The 17,011-nt window shown below is 43.5% G+C and overlaps 1 protein-coding gene across 4 annotated transcripts in view; it reads left to right on the top strand.

The window, feature by feature from the left end:
• The window catches only part of LOC109870569 (mitogen-activated protein kinase kinase kinase 4), a 77,489-nt gene extending 60,481 nt beyond the window's left edge, over positions 1–17,008 (top strand). For all 4 annotated transcript variants that reach the window (XM_020461135.2, XM_020461134.2, XM_031804756.1 and 1 more), the window contains 10 exons: positions 1,302–1,402; positions 1,713–1,796; positions 2,053–2,244; positions 2,484–2,554; positions 2,782–2,898; positions 7,102–7,261; positions 8,636–8,755; positions 10,068–10,174; positions 14,966–15,145; positions 15,805–17,008. In XM_020461135.2, the coding sequence (XP_020316724.1) occupies positions 1,302–1,402; positions 1,713–1,796; positions 2,053–2,244; positions 2,484–2,554; positions 2,782–2,898; positions 7,102–7,261; positions 8,636–8,755; positions 10,068–10,174; positions 14,966–15,145; positions 15,805–15,825 (1,153 nt within the window). In that variant the 3' untranslated portion in view covers positions 15,826–17,008. The remainder of the gene's footprint in view (positions 1–1,301; positions 1,403–1,712; positions 1,797–2,052; positions 2,245–2,483; positions 2,555–2,781; positions 2,899–7,101; positions 7,262–8,635; positions 8,756–10,067; positions 10,175–14,965; positions 15,146–15,804) is intronic.
• The last annotated feature ends 3 nt before the right edge of the window (positions 17,009–17,011 follow it).

Genomic DNA, 17,011 nt, shown 5'->3' with positions numbered 1-17,011 from the left:
TCCACCTAGCCAGTGTCGCACAACACAATACACATTTTCTCCAACTCTCTCATAGTGTGAGAGATGGAAACACAACAGCATGCTAGCTACCTCCTCATGGAGAGGAGAAAAGAGGGCGAGATCAGGTTAGTGTTTTTTTATCATGAATCTTGTTCTGGAGGCAGCTCTGCAGTGGTCACTAGCTGGCACAGCCCAAAAGTCATCCAATCAGTTTTTAACCCTACTCCTAACAACACTGCTAACCTTAAATTAAGACAAAGCACTTTTTTTTTGTTCATGTATTTTTACAATGTAGACAATTTTGACTTTGCAGCTGGCCTAAGGGGAAATTGCTCAGTTCTGCCTCTAGGATGACACTCATGACAATAAACATCAACCTGCAGTGTGAGTTACTCTGCTATTAATCCATATTAATAGTGTGGCCTTGCTCTAAGCATCTGATGGCTCGCTCTTCATAATATTTGTCTCGTTTGGTGTCAGTCCTATTGGGATGAAAGCATGTGTTCTGACATCTGACCTGTCTGTTTGATCTTTTAAACCTTTAGTATGAAGGTCAGTTTTGATGGGCACATAGACATATCATCTAGGGTTCTATTTCTATGGTGGTGGGGTTGAGAGGTTTGGATGTAGAACACAGGAGGTTGGTGGCACCTTAGTTGGGGAGGATGGCCTTGTGGTAATGTCTGGAGAGGAATCTCTGGAATGGTATCAAATACATGGTTTCCATGTGTTTCATGCCATTTCATTCACTCTATTCTGGACATTATTATGAGCTTGTATGTATGTCATGTTCCGCCAGCTCAATAATCACAAACCTCCCTCTGAAAGCGAGAGGTCTATCTTCATTAAGAAGACTTTACATGTTTGGGGGGACTGATATTGGTTGACCACTGGTCCCAGATCTGGTTGAGCAGTCTCGCCACTCATGGCATCACAATAACCATAGGAGGCACTAACTGATCTGGAACCAGCCTAGTGTGGGCCCTGAGGGCTGTACTTCAAACCAGGATCAAGGAGTTAGGGGTTCAACTTGCCTAAATATTCTCATACACCTTTTACTGTTTTAGTAAGATAAGCTTGAAATGGGCATGGTTTAATTGATTCAACAAACACATCTAAGCTTTTCTTTGTTTTATGAACCAGAAAATCAAGTTATTTCTGGTTGCTTATCAAAGTTAGCTTGCTAACTTAATTGATTCTGCTTTGTAGTATACCCCTCTGATGCCTGACAACTCTGGTATATTGATATCTTTGTAGTTGACCCTAGTTAAATTGTACTGCGCTTGCCTCTCCCTGTGCAGAGGGGCCAACCTCCACGAGAACGACAGGCTGTCGTCTGTAGCGGCTGAGCTGCAGTTCAAGTCTCTGAGCCGACACTCCAGTCCCACTGATGACAGGGAAGGTATTGAGTTGTTTAAAATATTGTCTTAATGTAACTGCATTCTGCATAATTGATGTAGTTCCGTCCTTGAGCTGTTCTTGACTATTAATGTTCTGTATTATGTCATGTTTCATGCTAATGGGGATCCTAATAAAATACCAAATAGCATAATTCAGTCTGTACGACTGAACAAGGATGAAATAAAATGTATCTGGATTGGAAAGTAGGAGTAGTCACTTAACCTGTGTATGGTTTTTCTAACTTGACATGGCTCCCATCTTACTGCTTGTCTTGTGTAATCTCATCGCTCTCACTCACTCCCACACATCAGAACCCTCCTATCCTAAGGGAGGAGACCCCAGCAGCACGGCCAGGAGAAGCTGGGAGCTCCGCACCTTCATCAGTCAATCAAAAGGTGAGAATGATGAGGGGGGTAGAGAGGGGTTGCAAGTTCAAACCAAAAGTCGTGTCGGGATGACTGCTAGGTGCAATCTCCTGCCATTGTGCCCTTGATCAAGGCACTTAACCTCTAAACTGCTCCAGAATAGAGTATAGAGTGGGTCTGTTCTATGCAATTCCCATTCCCCACCTTTACCCTAAGACAATTGAGAAAGTGTCCTGGTCTGTTTCTATGTCTCTCCATTCCTAACACGGTCTTCTATATCCCTCAGACACGGCAGCCAGGCAGAGCCCCATGGAAGCTGTACGTCGCTCCATACGCTCCTTCGAGGACAACCGCTACGCGGTCATGAAGCAGAGGAACATCATTGGCCAGGTGTGCCACACCCCCAAGTCCTACGACAACGTCATGCACGTCGGCCTCCGCAAGGTCACCTTCAAGTGGCAGAGGGGCAACAAGATAGGTATGTACTGTACACCCCATTGGCTCACCCCATTTATAGTGCACTACTTTTAGCCAGAGCCTCAACTGAACCCTTCTCCCACGAATGAAACCCTATCCTCTGTATTGCCTATGAGGCCCTAGCCAACAGTTATGCACAATAAAGGGAATATGTTGCCATTTCCGATTTTCCCTGGAGTAGGCCCTCGTTTATGTCACGCCCATGGTGTTTGATCGCCTGTGACTTGTCTCCCTCTACAGGCGAGGGCCAGTATGGCAAGGTGTACACCTGCATCAATGTGGATACTGGAGAACTGATGGCTATGAAGGAGGTAGGTGGCCATGACCTCAAAGGCTTTTGTAGTGTTATGAATGTTGGTGCAAGAGTCTAGCAGCATACAACATGTGCGGGCTTACCTTTATTTATTATTAAAGGAGAAGGCCCTGAATTGAAGGTAATGTTTATTTTACTTCGCTGCCAATTAACATCCATTCAAAGCCTATCAACATTCTTCATACATTTTACTATATATTTTTTTACGTTTATTTTCCTGACCAGATCCGGTTCCAGCCGAATGACCATAAGACAATAAAGGAGACAGCAGATGAGTTGAAGATCTTTGAGGGCATCAAACACCCCAACCTGGTCCGCTACTTTGGTGTTGAGCTGCATCGGGTAAGAGCAGGGTTGAAATTAACACCCGCCAATCACCAAATGCGGGTAGATTTTCTGTTTGGCGAGTAAATCTCAGAAGGCTATCTGCCACACTGGCGGGTAAATGTTTGTACCAAAATAGTAATGTAATAATATCTGGCATGATGGCTCGGAGGAAATGTTTGCCAGCCACAGACCGTCTCTAGTGCTCCTAGTTTCGCGGCACTGTTTACCGCACGGTACATCAGCTACTCAACATCGCTCACTTGCCACGGGTCTGCTGCTAGCTACTGTTCATTAAATAGATGTTATGTGGCGACATTTACCTGAAGTAAGCCAACCTTCGAAACGAAAACACGCAGACGAAAAGGACAAATCACATTAAAAAATAAAGTTTTGTGAGAAATGGAGGTTTGGAGATCGTGGTTTCAAGAGGCTGGCTACAGTGTGATGCTGAGGCTGTGGTGATGAGTTGTTCTGTGTGTCACCAGTATGCTAAAGATAAAAGCAGAAACAACTCATTTGTCATCAAGAAATTAAACAATGAAGCTGGAGAACATTCGTGACCATTAACACAGCAAGTGTCACATTGCCTACGTGTCTGTGTCCCGGACTAAATTGTGTCCCGGAGCCTCTCTTGATACCCTCTGTGACGGCGCTAATGGCAATGTCAGAGCAGACCAGCACGAAGATGAAGATACTGTTTAAGACACTACATGCCATTGGCAAGACGACGAGACCACTTTCTGACTTCAAGTGGATGTGTGAGTAAGTGAAAATGTTGTTACTCTTGTAGCTTGACTAATACTTCTGTAGCTAGTTTTTTCTATTTAGCAGATGTGGTCCAGTATTGTAGGTTATTTCTCAGCTCTTGATAAGCTTTGGTTCACATGCAAATAGTGTATAAATATCATAACATTATATGCCTACTGATGCTGACATGGATCTCCATGCTTTCCTATGGCTCTGTAATATTCTATTTTAATGTTTGTCTCCAGATGCTGTTTACATTTTAAAGCATTGACACAATTGACTTTACCAGCCTTATAGTGTTGATCCTGAAGTAAACAAAGGGTAGAAGGCTAATTTAGCACAATCAACTGCCAGCTATATTGGATAATATGGTTCTATATTTAATTATCAAATAAATTTGATGTTTGATTTTTGCAGTTTAGATGAAAAAACAAGGAATCGCTGTGGGCTCAACATATAGAAACGAGAAGCAGGCCAAAGAGTTTATGAACCATATTGCAGAGGTGGAGAGAAACAACATCAGAGCGAATATGAGAGACACCACATTTCTCTCCATGTCAGATGGCTCCACAGACAGTTCTGTGAAAAAGGAGTTTGTCACATTCTGTCATAAGGGCAAGATCGAGTCGAAGTTTGTTGGCATCAAGTCGGTGGAGAAGGCAGACGTGGCACACGTAAGCAACACCATCGTGGAGGGAGTGTGTGATGAGTGGGGCCATCATGAAGGGAGTGTGATGAGTGGGGCCGTCAGTGCCATCATGGAGGGAGTGTGGCCGTCAGTGCCATCGTGGAGGGAGTGTGTGATGAATGGGGGAGCAAGTTATTCGCTCTGGGAACAGATGGAGCTGCTTTGATGACCGGAGCCAAGAATGGTGTGGTCATCCGGCTGAAGGGGGACAGGGCCATCATTGGCATCCACTGTATGGCACACCGCCTTCAACTGACCTTTTCTGATGCCATCTGGTTCAACGTGATGTTTCAGAAAGTAGAAGACCTCCCCAGTGGGCTCTATACCAGCCCACTGAACAGTGAAAACCTGGTAAACAGCTTCCAGGCTCTTTGGGGGCACACCACTGGTGCCCACCAGAATTGGCGGGACCCGATGGGTAGGACACCTATTGCGTGCACTGGACCACTTCCTGCGAGGTTACCAGGGGTGTGTCCAGCACCTGGAACAGGTAGTGGCTCTAGATTGCTATGTTAAGTACTCCAAAAGTCATCAATATGTAATGTCCAGTAAATAACAACACACACGGTTACAATTTTAACATCGTGTTTCAATGCTTTATGCACTGATAAAATGTCATGTCTAATTAAGTTTTTTGGGGGACAGCAATTGTCTATTTGTGTGTCTTTGAATCTAAAATACATAAAGAACAATCTGCTGATGCCCAAAATGTCTGAGGTGTCCAGCAGTCCAAGGCCAGGAAATACTACAGTACTACGAGGGAGGCTGTTGTCTGCTGCTGTGGCTTCCTGCATGACACACTAACACACCTGAACAACCTGTCTGCCTGTCTGCAGAGGTTCACCATCACCATAGCAACCCGTCTGCCTGTCTGCAGAGGTTCACCACAGCAGAAGCCCACAGCTCCTTGTGCTCAACACAGGCATTACTTAAGAAGTACAAAACCAGGTATGTTTAGTTAAGCTGCAATAAGAACTACTTACCTTAAGAGAGGAAAATTCTGAAAGGATGGTAAGATGAGCCTGTTATCGTCAGAGAAGGGCCCATGATGAAGGCCACAATGACCAACAGATATGAGGGAATTTTGCTGGTCAGAGGTGAGAGCAAGACCCTCGTTACATCACAGGACAAAATACTTGACACGCTAGTGGAGAGTATGACTGACAGGTTCCAGGACACCAGTGTAGGGGTCCTGTATGCCACCAAGCTGGTCAGCTTCACCAGTGCAGGGGTCCTGTGTGCCACCAAGCTGGTCAGCTTCACCAACTGCCCAGAGTCAGGAGATTAAGCAGCAGGTTACTTTATGTTTTGTATTACAGGGTGGTTGGGTTCAGGTTCATATTTTTAAAGTTTGAGAATTAAAACTGCATTGTGCTTGTTGTAATGTATACAATTATTCTAGATTTTGGAGACACTGAACTTGGATACCCTGGTGAACCACTTCCTGTCCTGGAGACCTCTGGCATCCATGTTGAAAGGATCCCTGACCAGTGGACTGTCCTGGAGACCTCTGGCATCCATGTTGAAAGGATCCCTGACCAGTGGACTGTCCTGAAAGTGCTGATGTACCAAGAGCCCCAGTCCCCTGCAGAAGATGTCCTGGTTCTGGATCAACAGCAGCCATCAGCAGTCCTGCCCTGATTTGCTGGCATTGGTTGACCTGGTCCCCTCCTTCCCTGCCTCCACAGCTGAATGTGAAAGAGGTTTTAATAACATGAAACAGGTGAAAACCGATTGGCGGTCCAACCTAAAGTCTGATACACTGTCAGATCTTATGGTCCAGCTGTCCTCTCCAGAGATCAGGGAGTATGATCCGATTAAAGCTGTGATGCTGTGGCACCAGGAGTAGGAGGCCAGACTTCATGGACTGTGCAAAAGAGGGTGATTGTAGTAGAGGGTGAGGAGTCTGAGGAGGTTTAAGTTTATTTAAATGATTAAGCATCTGATAGGTTTACAAAACCTTCAAATGTACTGTTATGTTTGATCCTTAAGTACATTTAATAGCAAATACTTAAGTTGTATTCAGGCTGGGAAATGAAATGTAGCCACAGCCAAAATTAACCAGCGTCTGATAAGTCTCTATTTTACCAGGGTATTTCTACTCAAAGTAAAGGATTTGTAGACCTGTTTCCCCTTTGTATCAGTTCCACTGCACTTCTCATAATTGTATCTTACCATTGTTGTTGCCTTGTTTTGACTTCTATGTGCTCTTATTCATTGTATCTATGTTTTGTTTATTTCATTGTGTGCCCACTGTTTGGCGTTTTTTCACTCTGTACAGCACGTTTGGTCAACTACAGTTGTATTTAAATGTGCTCTACAAATAAACTTGACTTGATTAACCGTTGATCAATATATTAAAATATTTTTTTTCAAATTTTGCTCTGGCCTCTTAAGTTTGTATTCAACATAACTTATTATCTCAGTGAAATGTACATGTGACACAAAAAGGCAATTCATTATTTTGGCTGGTAAAACATATGCTTGGCAGGTGAGCCAAAAAGTTATTTTCTTGAGACTGGGTAAGAGCATGCGTGTATGGGTTACAAAATTCTAGTTGGAGGTTCCCAGAATTAAGGGGGAATCCTCCAACCAGAATCTCTGAAAAGCCAGCGAACTTTGGGAAAGTTTCAAAGTTCGGTTCAATTTCAGTTAGTCTGTAAGAATGAGATGAAACCATGTATGAATGGGCTTTATCATCGATTTGGATGTATGCATTAACTGTCTACGTGCTACATAAATCGTATTTGTCTGATTGTGTGTCCCCTCCCGCCCCCCACCAGGAGGAGATGTACATCTTCATGGAGTACTGTGATGAAGGGACCCTGGAGGAGGTGTCCAGGCTTGGCCTACAGGAACACGTCATCAGGCTGTACAGCAAACAGACCACCACGGCCATCAACGTGCTCCACGAACACGGCATTGTGCACCGAGACATCAAGGGTCAGTTAGCACCTCTCTCTGGAGGAGATGTCTCTTTCTCTCTAGCATACTGTTGGTCTAGTTTCACATGCTTTGTAAACAACAGGTGTAGACTAACAGTGAAATGCTTACGGTCCCTTCCCAACAATGCAGAGGGAAATAATAGTAGCAGTAATGAACAGCAGCAGCATATGTGATGAGTTAATGTTGGTGCAGAAAGGGCCAATGCAGAAGATCTGAAGGTAACTATTTAGCAGTCTCATGGCTTGGTAGTAGAAGCTGTTCAGGGTCCTGATGGTTCCAGACTTGGTGCATCAGTACCACTTGCTGTGCGGTAGCAGAGAGAACAGTAACTTCGGGGGTTAGAGATTTTTAGGGCCTTCCTCTGACACCGCATAGTATAGAGGTCCTAGATGGCAGGGAGCTCGGCCCGAATGATGTACTGGGCCATACGCACTACCCTCATTAGTGCCATGCAGTCGGATGCCAAGCAGTTGCCATGCCAAGCGGTGATGCAGCCGGTCAAGATGCTTTCAGGGGTGCAGCTAAAAACCTTTGATCTGAGGGCCCATGCCAAATCTTTTCAGCCTCCTGGGATCCTTAATGATGTGTACACCAATAAACTTGAAGTTCTCGACCCACTCCACTACAGCCACTCCGTTTCCTGTAGTCCACAATCTGCTCCTTTGTCTTGCTGACCTTGAGGGAGAGGATTTGTCCTGGCACCGCACTGCCAGGTCACTGACTTCCCTATAGAGACTGTCTCATCTGTGATCAGGCCAACCAGCGTCATATAGTCCGAATTTAATGATGGTGTTGGAGTCATGCGTGGCCACGCAGTCTTGGGTGAACCGAGAGTACAGGAGGGGACTGAGCATGCACCCCAGAGAGGCCCCCGTGTTGAGGGTCAGTATGGCGGATGTGTTGCTTACTTTCACTACCTGGGGGCAGCCCTTCAGGAAGTCCAGGATTCAGTTGTAGGAGGGAGGTGTTCAGTCCCAGGGTCCTTAGCTTAGTGATGAGCTTTGAGGGCACTATGGTGTTGAACGCTGAGCTGTAGTCGATGAACAGCATTTGCACATAGGTGTTTCTTTTGTCCATGTGGGAAAGGAAGTGTGGAGTGCAATAGAGATTGCATCATCTGTGGATCTGTTGGGGCGGTATGCAAATTGGAGTCCAGGGTGTCTGGGATGGCGGTGTTGATGTGTACCATGACCAGCCTTTCAAAGCATTTCATGGCTACAGATGTGAGTGCTATGGTCTCTGTCTCTCAAGTCAATGTCAGGGCTATGCAGGCACCTTATTAATCAGGTAATGTATTTTAGCATCAGTGAAATTGGCTGGGGGTTTAAAGCTATCATAATTCTTTGTTACCGTTCCCCCTCTCTACCATAGGAGCCAACATCTTCCTGACGTCGTCCGGCCTGATCAAGCTGGGGGACTTTGGCTGCTCTGTGAAGCTGAACAACGCACAGACCATGCCCGGAGAGGTTAACAGCACCATGGGCACGGCAGGTGAGGGAGCCACATAAATCAAATAGTACTTCAGTTTTAAATGTCCATCTTTCTGATAACGTCTGACAACCTACCTCTTCAAAAAAAAACGTCTATTTTGGGGGGGCCAGAGGGGGTGTGGTATAAGGCCAATATACCACGGCTATGGGCTGTTCTTAGACAAAACCAACCAATGCCGTATTGCTATTTTAAACTGGTTACCAATGTAATTAGAGCAGTAAAAATAAATATTGTCATACCCGTGGTATATGTTCTGATATACCACAGCTGTCAGCCAATAAACATTCAATGCTCAAACCACCCAGTTTATAATGATTAATATACAAACACCCTTGCCTTCCTTGCACTAACACCTGCACTTTGCTGGCATTTAAAATATTTAGTGTTCGGGTAAAGATGGGAGTTGGTGTTTAGGTTAGAGACGTCCCGAGGATCCTAGATAGCATTGACCGTGATAATGTGCTTGTTCTCACCTAGCTAACTGTAATTAACTAACTGTAAGTCGCTCTGGAAAAGAGCGTCTGCTAAATCTGGTTCTCAAGGCCAGATCTCCAAATATATATTTGTATTAATTATTACCTTGAACATGAGCCTGGAAGTCTCACAGGGATATTGGTATCCACAGCAATCCACCAGGTAAACATTTTTCAACTCAATACTTCTTGTTCCCCCAAAATTACCTAAATGCACTGTACTTTAAGCTTAAACTTCTAAGTTTGTTCTCTGCCTCATTTAAAAAAAATAATTGCAGGATACTAGCTTTATATGCAACAACAACAACAACAAACTGCCCATGACAAAATATGTAGAATTACAGGAAATTAGCTTGAAATGTTCTCTCCAATGCCAAGAGGCGGGCCTTTAAAAGGTTTCTTCTCAGGGCTCGAGACCTATGTTTGAGACTTGATTCGTCCAGCCATGCACTGCCGAAGTAAAACTCCTTGTATGCTATTTTTCTTTTTCTCAAGTTGTGTTCTGATTATAAGGGGGTCCCTGAAGAAGTTTCCCCTGTGCTAAATTACTCAAATTTAAATGTGATGTCACCACCCGTTGGCACCAGCAGGGTCACAATTTCTCTTCTGATGAAAGTACTCACAAGAGGCAATGTGAGTTTACAAAAGCCTGGGTCATTTGTTATCATAGTCAGTCTGTGGCCATCCCTGTGCTCCTTTGTCATTGTATCTCCCTGCTGTACAGTTGTCAATGTCTACACAAGAATGGAGAATGTCATGTTTTCTGTGCATTTGTAAGTTCAAAAGATCATTGCTTGCCTAGTTGAGTTAACCTGCTGTTTTCCTACTCTGTTCATCAGCATATATGGCACCTGAGGTCATTACCAGGGCAAAGGGCGAGGGCCACGGACGAGCAGCTGACATCTGGAGTCTGGGATGTGTCCTCATAGAGATGGTGACTGGGAAAGTAAGAATGCACACACACACACACTCTGCACTCAAGGGGAACTTTGAGCTGATATTTAACCACAATGGTCTTCATACCATCCATCTTGTTTCCCCCCTTGGTTCTAGCATATCTACCACTACTACGATCACCACTACTACGATTACCACTACCACTACTATTACGATTATTACTACTACTACGATCACCACTACTACTACTACTACGATCACCACTACCACTACTATGATTACCACTACCACTACTACGATTACTACGACTACGATCACCACTACTACGACTACGATTACCACTACCACTACTACGATCACCACTACTACGATCACCACTACCACTACTATGACTACCACTACTACGATCACCACTACTACGACTACGATCACCACTACTACGACTATGATTACCACTACTACGATCACCACTACTACGACTACGATTACCACTACTATTACGATGACTACGACTACTGCTGCTTCTGCTATTACTACTACTGCTGCTGCTATTACTACTACTGCTGCTATTACTACTACTGCTGCTATACTACTACTGCTGCTATACTACTACTGCTGCTATTACTACTACTGCTGCTATTACTACTACTGCTGCTATTACTACTACTGCTGCTATACTACTACTGCTGCTATTACTACTGCTGCTGCTATTACTACTACTGCTGCTATACTACTACTGCTGCTATTACTACTACTGCTGCTATTACTACTACTGCTGCTGCTATTACTACTGCTGCTGCTATTACTACTACTGCTGCTATACTACTACTGCTGCTATTACTACTACTGCTGCTATACTACTACTGCTGCTATACTACTACTGCTGCTATTACTACTACTGCTGCTATTACTACTACTGCTGCTATTACTACTACTGCTGCTATTACTACTACTGCTGCTATTACTACTACTGCTGCTATACTACTACTGCTGCTATACTACTACTGCTGCTATTACTACTACTGCTGCTATTACTACTACTGCTGCTATTACTACTACTGCTGCTATACTACTACTGCTGCTGCTATTACTACTACTGCTGCTATACTACTACTGCTGCTGCTATTACTACTACTGCTGCTATACTACTACTGCTGCTATTACTACTACTGCTGCTATACTACTACTGCTGCTATTACTACTACTGCTGCTATTACTACTACTGCTGCTATTACTACTACTGCTGCTATACTACTACTGCTGCTATACTACTACTGCTGCTATACTACTACTGCTGCTATACTACTACTGCTGCTATTACTACTACTGCTGCTATACTACTACTGCTGCTATACTACTACTGCTGCTATTACTACTACTGCTGCTATTACTACTACTGCTGCTATTACTACTACTGCTGCTATACTACTACTGCTGCTATACTACTGCTGCTATACTACTACTGCTGCTATTACTACTGCTGCTATACTACTACTGCTGCTATACTACTACTGCTGCTATACTACTACTGCTGCTATACTACTGCTGCTGCTATTACTACTACTGCTGCTATTACTACTACTGCTGCTATTACTACTACTGCTGCTATACTACTGCTGCTGCTATTACTTCTACTGCTGCTGCTGCTATTACTTCTACTGCTGCTGCTGCTATTACTTCTACTGCTGCTGCTGCTATTCTACTGCTGCTGCTGCTATTACTACTACTACTGCTGCTGCTATTCTACTGCTGCTGCTATTCTACTACTGCTGCTATTGTACTACTGCTGCTATTACTACTGCTGCTGCTATACTACTACTGCTGCTATTGTACTACTGCTGCTATTACTACTGCTGCTGCTATACTACTACTGCTGCTATTCTACTGCTGCTGCTATTCTACTACTGCTGCTATTGTACTACTGCTGCTATTACTACTGCTGCTGCTGCTATTACTACTGCTGCTGCTGCTATTACTGCTGCTGCTGCTGCTGCTATTACTGCTGCTGCTGCTATTACTGCTGCTGCTGCTGCTACTACTGCTGCTGCTGCTATCACTACTGCTGCTGCTGCTATCACTACTGCTGCTGCTGCTATCACTACTGCTGCTGCTGCTATCACTACTGCTGCTGCTATCACTACTACTGCTGCTGCTGCTATCACTACTGCTGCTACTGCTGCTATCACTGCTGCTACTACTACTGTTATCGCTACTACTACTGCTGCTGCCACTACTACTACTACTACTACTGCTGCCGCTACTGCTGCCGCTATCGCTGCTGCTATCGCTACTGCTGCTGCTATCACTACTACTACTTAACTCTGCAAAAAAAAAAAGTCCACTTTTCAAGACCCTGTCTTTCAAAGATGATTCGTAAAAATCCAAATAACTTCAGACCTTCATTATTGTAAAGGGTTTAAACACTGTTTCCCATGCTTGTTCATTGAACCATAAACATTTAACGACCGTTCCACAGGTGCATGTTCATTAAGACACTAACAGCTTAAAGGCGGTAGGCATTTAAGGTCACAGTTTTGAAAACTTAGGACACTAAAGAGGCCTTTCTGACTCAGAAAAACACCAAAATAAAGATGCCCAGGATACTCATTTGCATGAACGTGCTCATGAACGTGCCTTAGGCATGCTGCAAGGAGGCATGAGGACTGCAGATGTGGCCAGGGCAATAAATTGCAATGTCCGTACTGTGAGACGCCTAAGACAGCGCTACAGGGAGACAGGACCACGTTTAACAACACCTGCACAGGATCGGTACATCCGAACATCACATCTGCAGGACAGGTACAGGATGGCAACAACTGCCCGAGTTACACCAGGAACACACAATCCCTCCATCAGTGCTCAGACTGTCCGCAATAGGCTGTGAGGCTGGACTGAAGGCTTGTAGGTCTGGTGAGGACCTGCCTTACAACAGGCATCACCGGCAACAACGTCGCCTATGGGCACAAACCCACCGTCGCTGGACCAGACAGGATTGGCAAAAAGTGCTCTTCACTGACGAGTCGCGGTTTTGTCTCACCATGGGGGATGGTTGGATTTGTGTTTATCATCGAAGGAATGAGCGTTGCACCGAGGCCTGTACTCTGGAGCGGAATTGATTGAGGTGGAGTGTCCGTCATGGTCTGGGGAGGTGTGTCACAGCATCATCAGGCTGAGCTTGTCATTGCAGGCAATCGCAACGCTGTGCGTTGCAGGGAAGACGACATCCTCCCTCATATCAGGATGAGCCTGCAGGAAGGGAACCACATGACCCTCCAGCATGACAATGCCACCAGCCATACTGCTCGTTCTGTGTTATTATTCAGTTTCTCTTAGTCACACGTCTGTGGAACTTGTTCAGTTTGTCTGAATCTTGTGTTAATTTTGCTGAAAATAAATGCTGTTGACAGTGAAAGGACGTTTCTTTCTTGCTGAGTTTACTACTGTTATCACTACCACTACAACCACTATTGTTTATATTGCTATCACTTATCACCACTACTACTTGTAGCACTGGTACTACTACGATCACTAGTACCACTATTATTATTATTATTATACTTTCACCACTACTACTATTACTATCACCACTACAACCACTATTGTTTCTTTTACTATTATCACCACTACTACTTCTACTACTACTACTACTACTACTACTGTTTATTACTTATCACAACTGTCACTACTACTATAACTACTATTATTGTTTACTATTATCACAACTGTCACTACTATTATTGTTTACTATTATCACAACTGTCACTACTAGTAGCACCACTAATACTAGCATTACTACAACCACTTGTTACCATCATTCTTCTGGTACTACTACTATTGTCACCACTACTATTATCACTACCACTTATTATTACTACTACTATCACCACTACAACCACTATTGTTTCTATTACTACCACTACTAGTAGCACTGCCACTATCACTACTATTGTTACTATCATTACTACTATTACTATGATCACCACTACTACTATTACCCATACTGCTAACATCCCTACTACTACAACCACTTCTATTGTTACTATCACTACTACTACTATTACTATGATCACCACTACTACTCCTACTATTACCCATACTGCTAACATCCCTACTACTACTACAACCACTTCTATTGTTACTATCACTACTACTATTACTATGATCACCACTACTACTCCTACTATTACCCATACTGCTAGCATCCCTACTACTACTACTACAACCACTATTGTTACTGTCACTTATGATCACCACTACTACTCCTACTATTACCCATACTGCTAACATCCCTACTACTACAACCACTTCTATTGTTACTGTCACTATTACTATGATCAGCACTACTACTCCTACTATTACCCATACTGCTAGCATCCCTACTACTACTACCACTATTGTTACTGTCACTATTACTATGATCACCACTACTATTACTACTACTTCTACCACTGGTATCACTACTACCACTACTACAACCACTACTTGTTACTGTCACTATTACTATGATTATTACTACTACTACCACTGGTATTACTATTACTATGATCACTATGTGAATGCTTCGGGGGAAGTATAAATCTATTATTTTACAGGTATTCAAGGTTGTTTACAAATGTCTTGAGACTGCATGTCCTCTTTTCTCACACTGTCTCTCTCTCTCTGTGTCCCTCTTCAATCCTCTGTCCCTCCCAAACTCTGTTTTGTATGTAGGCTATGATTTCTCATCAAAATATATAATCTAAACCCTGTGCATTTGCCTGCAGTTAAGCAGTTTGAAAAGAAACGTCTGTGTTTTGAATAATCTCGAGACTGATATCTCCTCCCCTCTCCCACCATGCAGAGGCCGTGGCACGAGTACGAGCACAACTTTCAGATCATGTACAAGGTGGGTATGGGCCACAAGCCCCCCATCCCAGAGAAGCTGTCCACAGAGGGGAAGGATTTCCTGGGTCACTGTCTGGAGAGCGAGCCCAAACAACGCTGGACTGCCAGTACACTGCTAGACCACCCATTCGTCAAGGTCAGAAACATTACATATTTCATTACAAAAAAAATATGAATAGAACACATTGGACGTCGAGGTACTATTCGAGCCGGGCATACGGACAAAAACCCATATTGTGATAAATTGCCTGAATTGATGCGATAACGATAAATAAGCTTAACGTGAATGTCCACCACCGTTTTTGTTCAATTATCCTTTAAACTACCATTTCTAGTTTGATGATTGTTCATGTAACAATAGATGGCTACAATCACCCATATTAGCACATTTCAATCTTCACTGTTCTCTAGTATAGGCTACTTATCGTAATGAATGATATCAGCAAAATACCTGTGATGTATGGTTGGTGTTGATAATTTTTGGTTTTTAGATAACATGTACTTTCATGTTATCTTTATTCAACTTTGTGCTTATAATTACCTACAAAATCTTTTTGAGAAGCATGGTGGTGTGTTAAGATTTTACTTCTACACAAACAACATTTTAACTCCTCAATCACTCTGAAATAAGCTTTTTCCCCTGTGTACCAGATTGGCAAAACATGCATAAGCACACAGTTCAGTGCAAGGGAAGAGTGCATGTATGCAGACAGTCACATTGTAGTCTAGATTAAAGGGGAATTTGGAGATCACATGTGAAGACTAACCTACAGCTCATCTGTCTTTCATTCCTAGGTTTGCACAGATGAAGAGTGAGTGAGGGGGAACGGACCCTGTGGCTGTCACGTTTACAAACTATAGCACTACTGTACATGATGTTGGCCAGAGACTGGACACAACCAGATAGAGGGGCTTGTGAACATAGGAAACAGGAAATGATAACTGCAGGCACATGGAGCTAAACTGAGGAACTCTTATAACATAATTTCCGATGGATCACCTGGGTCGTGTTCAATTAGAACAGCTTGTTTTAGTTTTGGCTACGTTGTGTCCTAATGAACATGACCCTGTAGTCGAGTGACAGGTCTTGCATTTTCTGGAAGGGGATAGCATTGCATTGTACATACTATAATAATAGGATTGGTTCATTGGATCCTTCCTTGTATAAACAATATTGTAAAGCTTGAGTAATAAATATAGCCACATCTTGTTGTTCTCTCACTGGTGAAGATAAGATAGAAGACCTGAATAAAAAGGCAAATGAAGACATTTTAAAGAAATGGGGGGGAAATAAAGCTATGTCACTTTTTTACTGTTCCCCTTTCAGTGAGTACTAAGGGACAAGTAAGGGACAGTTAAGGGGAGGAATTCAGATATCTGGGTCTCGTTCAGTAGACATGTTGTGGAACATTGCAGCTAGAAATGTCGAGGCATGTTTTCTACAATGTTGTGCCCTTCTGAATTTGCCCCAGGTTTGGTCGAGGCAGATAGTCTTGCCTTTCCTTGTTTGATGAGGTGAGCTTCATTGCACAGAAGCAGGGTATGCTGCAACTGTAAGAAACTATTACCATGCAAATTAACACTCAAAGGCTGTAGAGCCCAGGAAGGAAAGAAACATTTTATTTTAAAATATATCTTTTTTTTCTTGCTAAGGAGAGGATTCCAATGGTAATGTGGGGCTTAAGCCTATTGTGCATCCCAAATGGCACCCTATTCACTATAGTGCACTATTATGGTCCTGGTCAATAGTAGTGCACTATATAGGGAATAGTGTGCCATTTGGGTGCAGGGATGTGGGTGGGATTCTATAGACTTCAGGCATGGATTGATGGTCAGTTAGACAGGTGTGCCCTGATTGGACAGCTGGTGCATATCCAACCAATGAGAGAAGACAAAGTTGCGTGCTCACTCCCTGCTGCTGAGAACACATACATTCTGGTCCTCTGCTGCTCTTTGTTTGCTATGTACAAACGATATTAATAAATCTTTTTTTAATAAATGG

This window comes from Oncorhynchus kisutch, linkage group LG25 (genome assembly GCF_002021735.2).
Source record: "Oncorhynchus kisutch isolate 150728-3 linkage group LG25, Okis_V2, whole genome shotgun sequence".
NCBI classification, from domain to species: Eukaryota; Metazoa; Chordata; class Actinopteri; order Salmoniformes; family Salmonidae; genus Oncorhynchus; species Oncorhynchus kisutch.
Note: the sequence above shows the minus strand (reverse complement) of the source record. Positions and strands in the feature narration are given on the sequence as shown.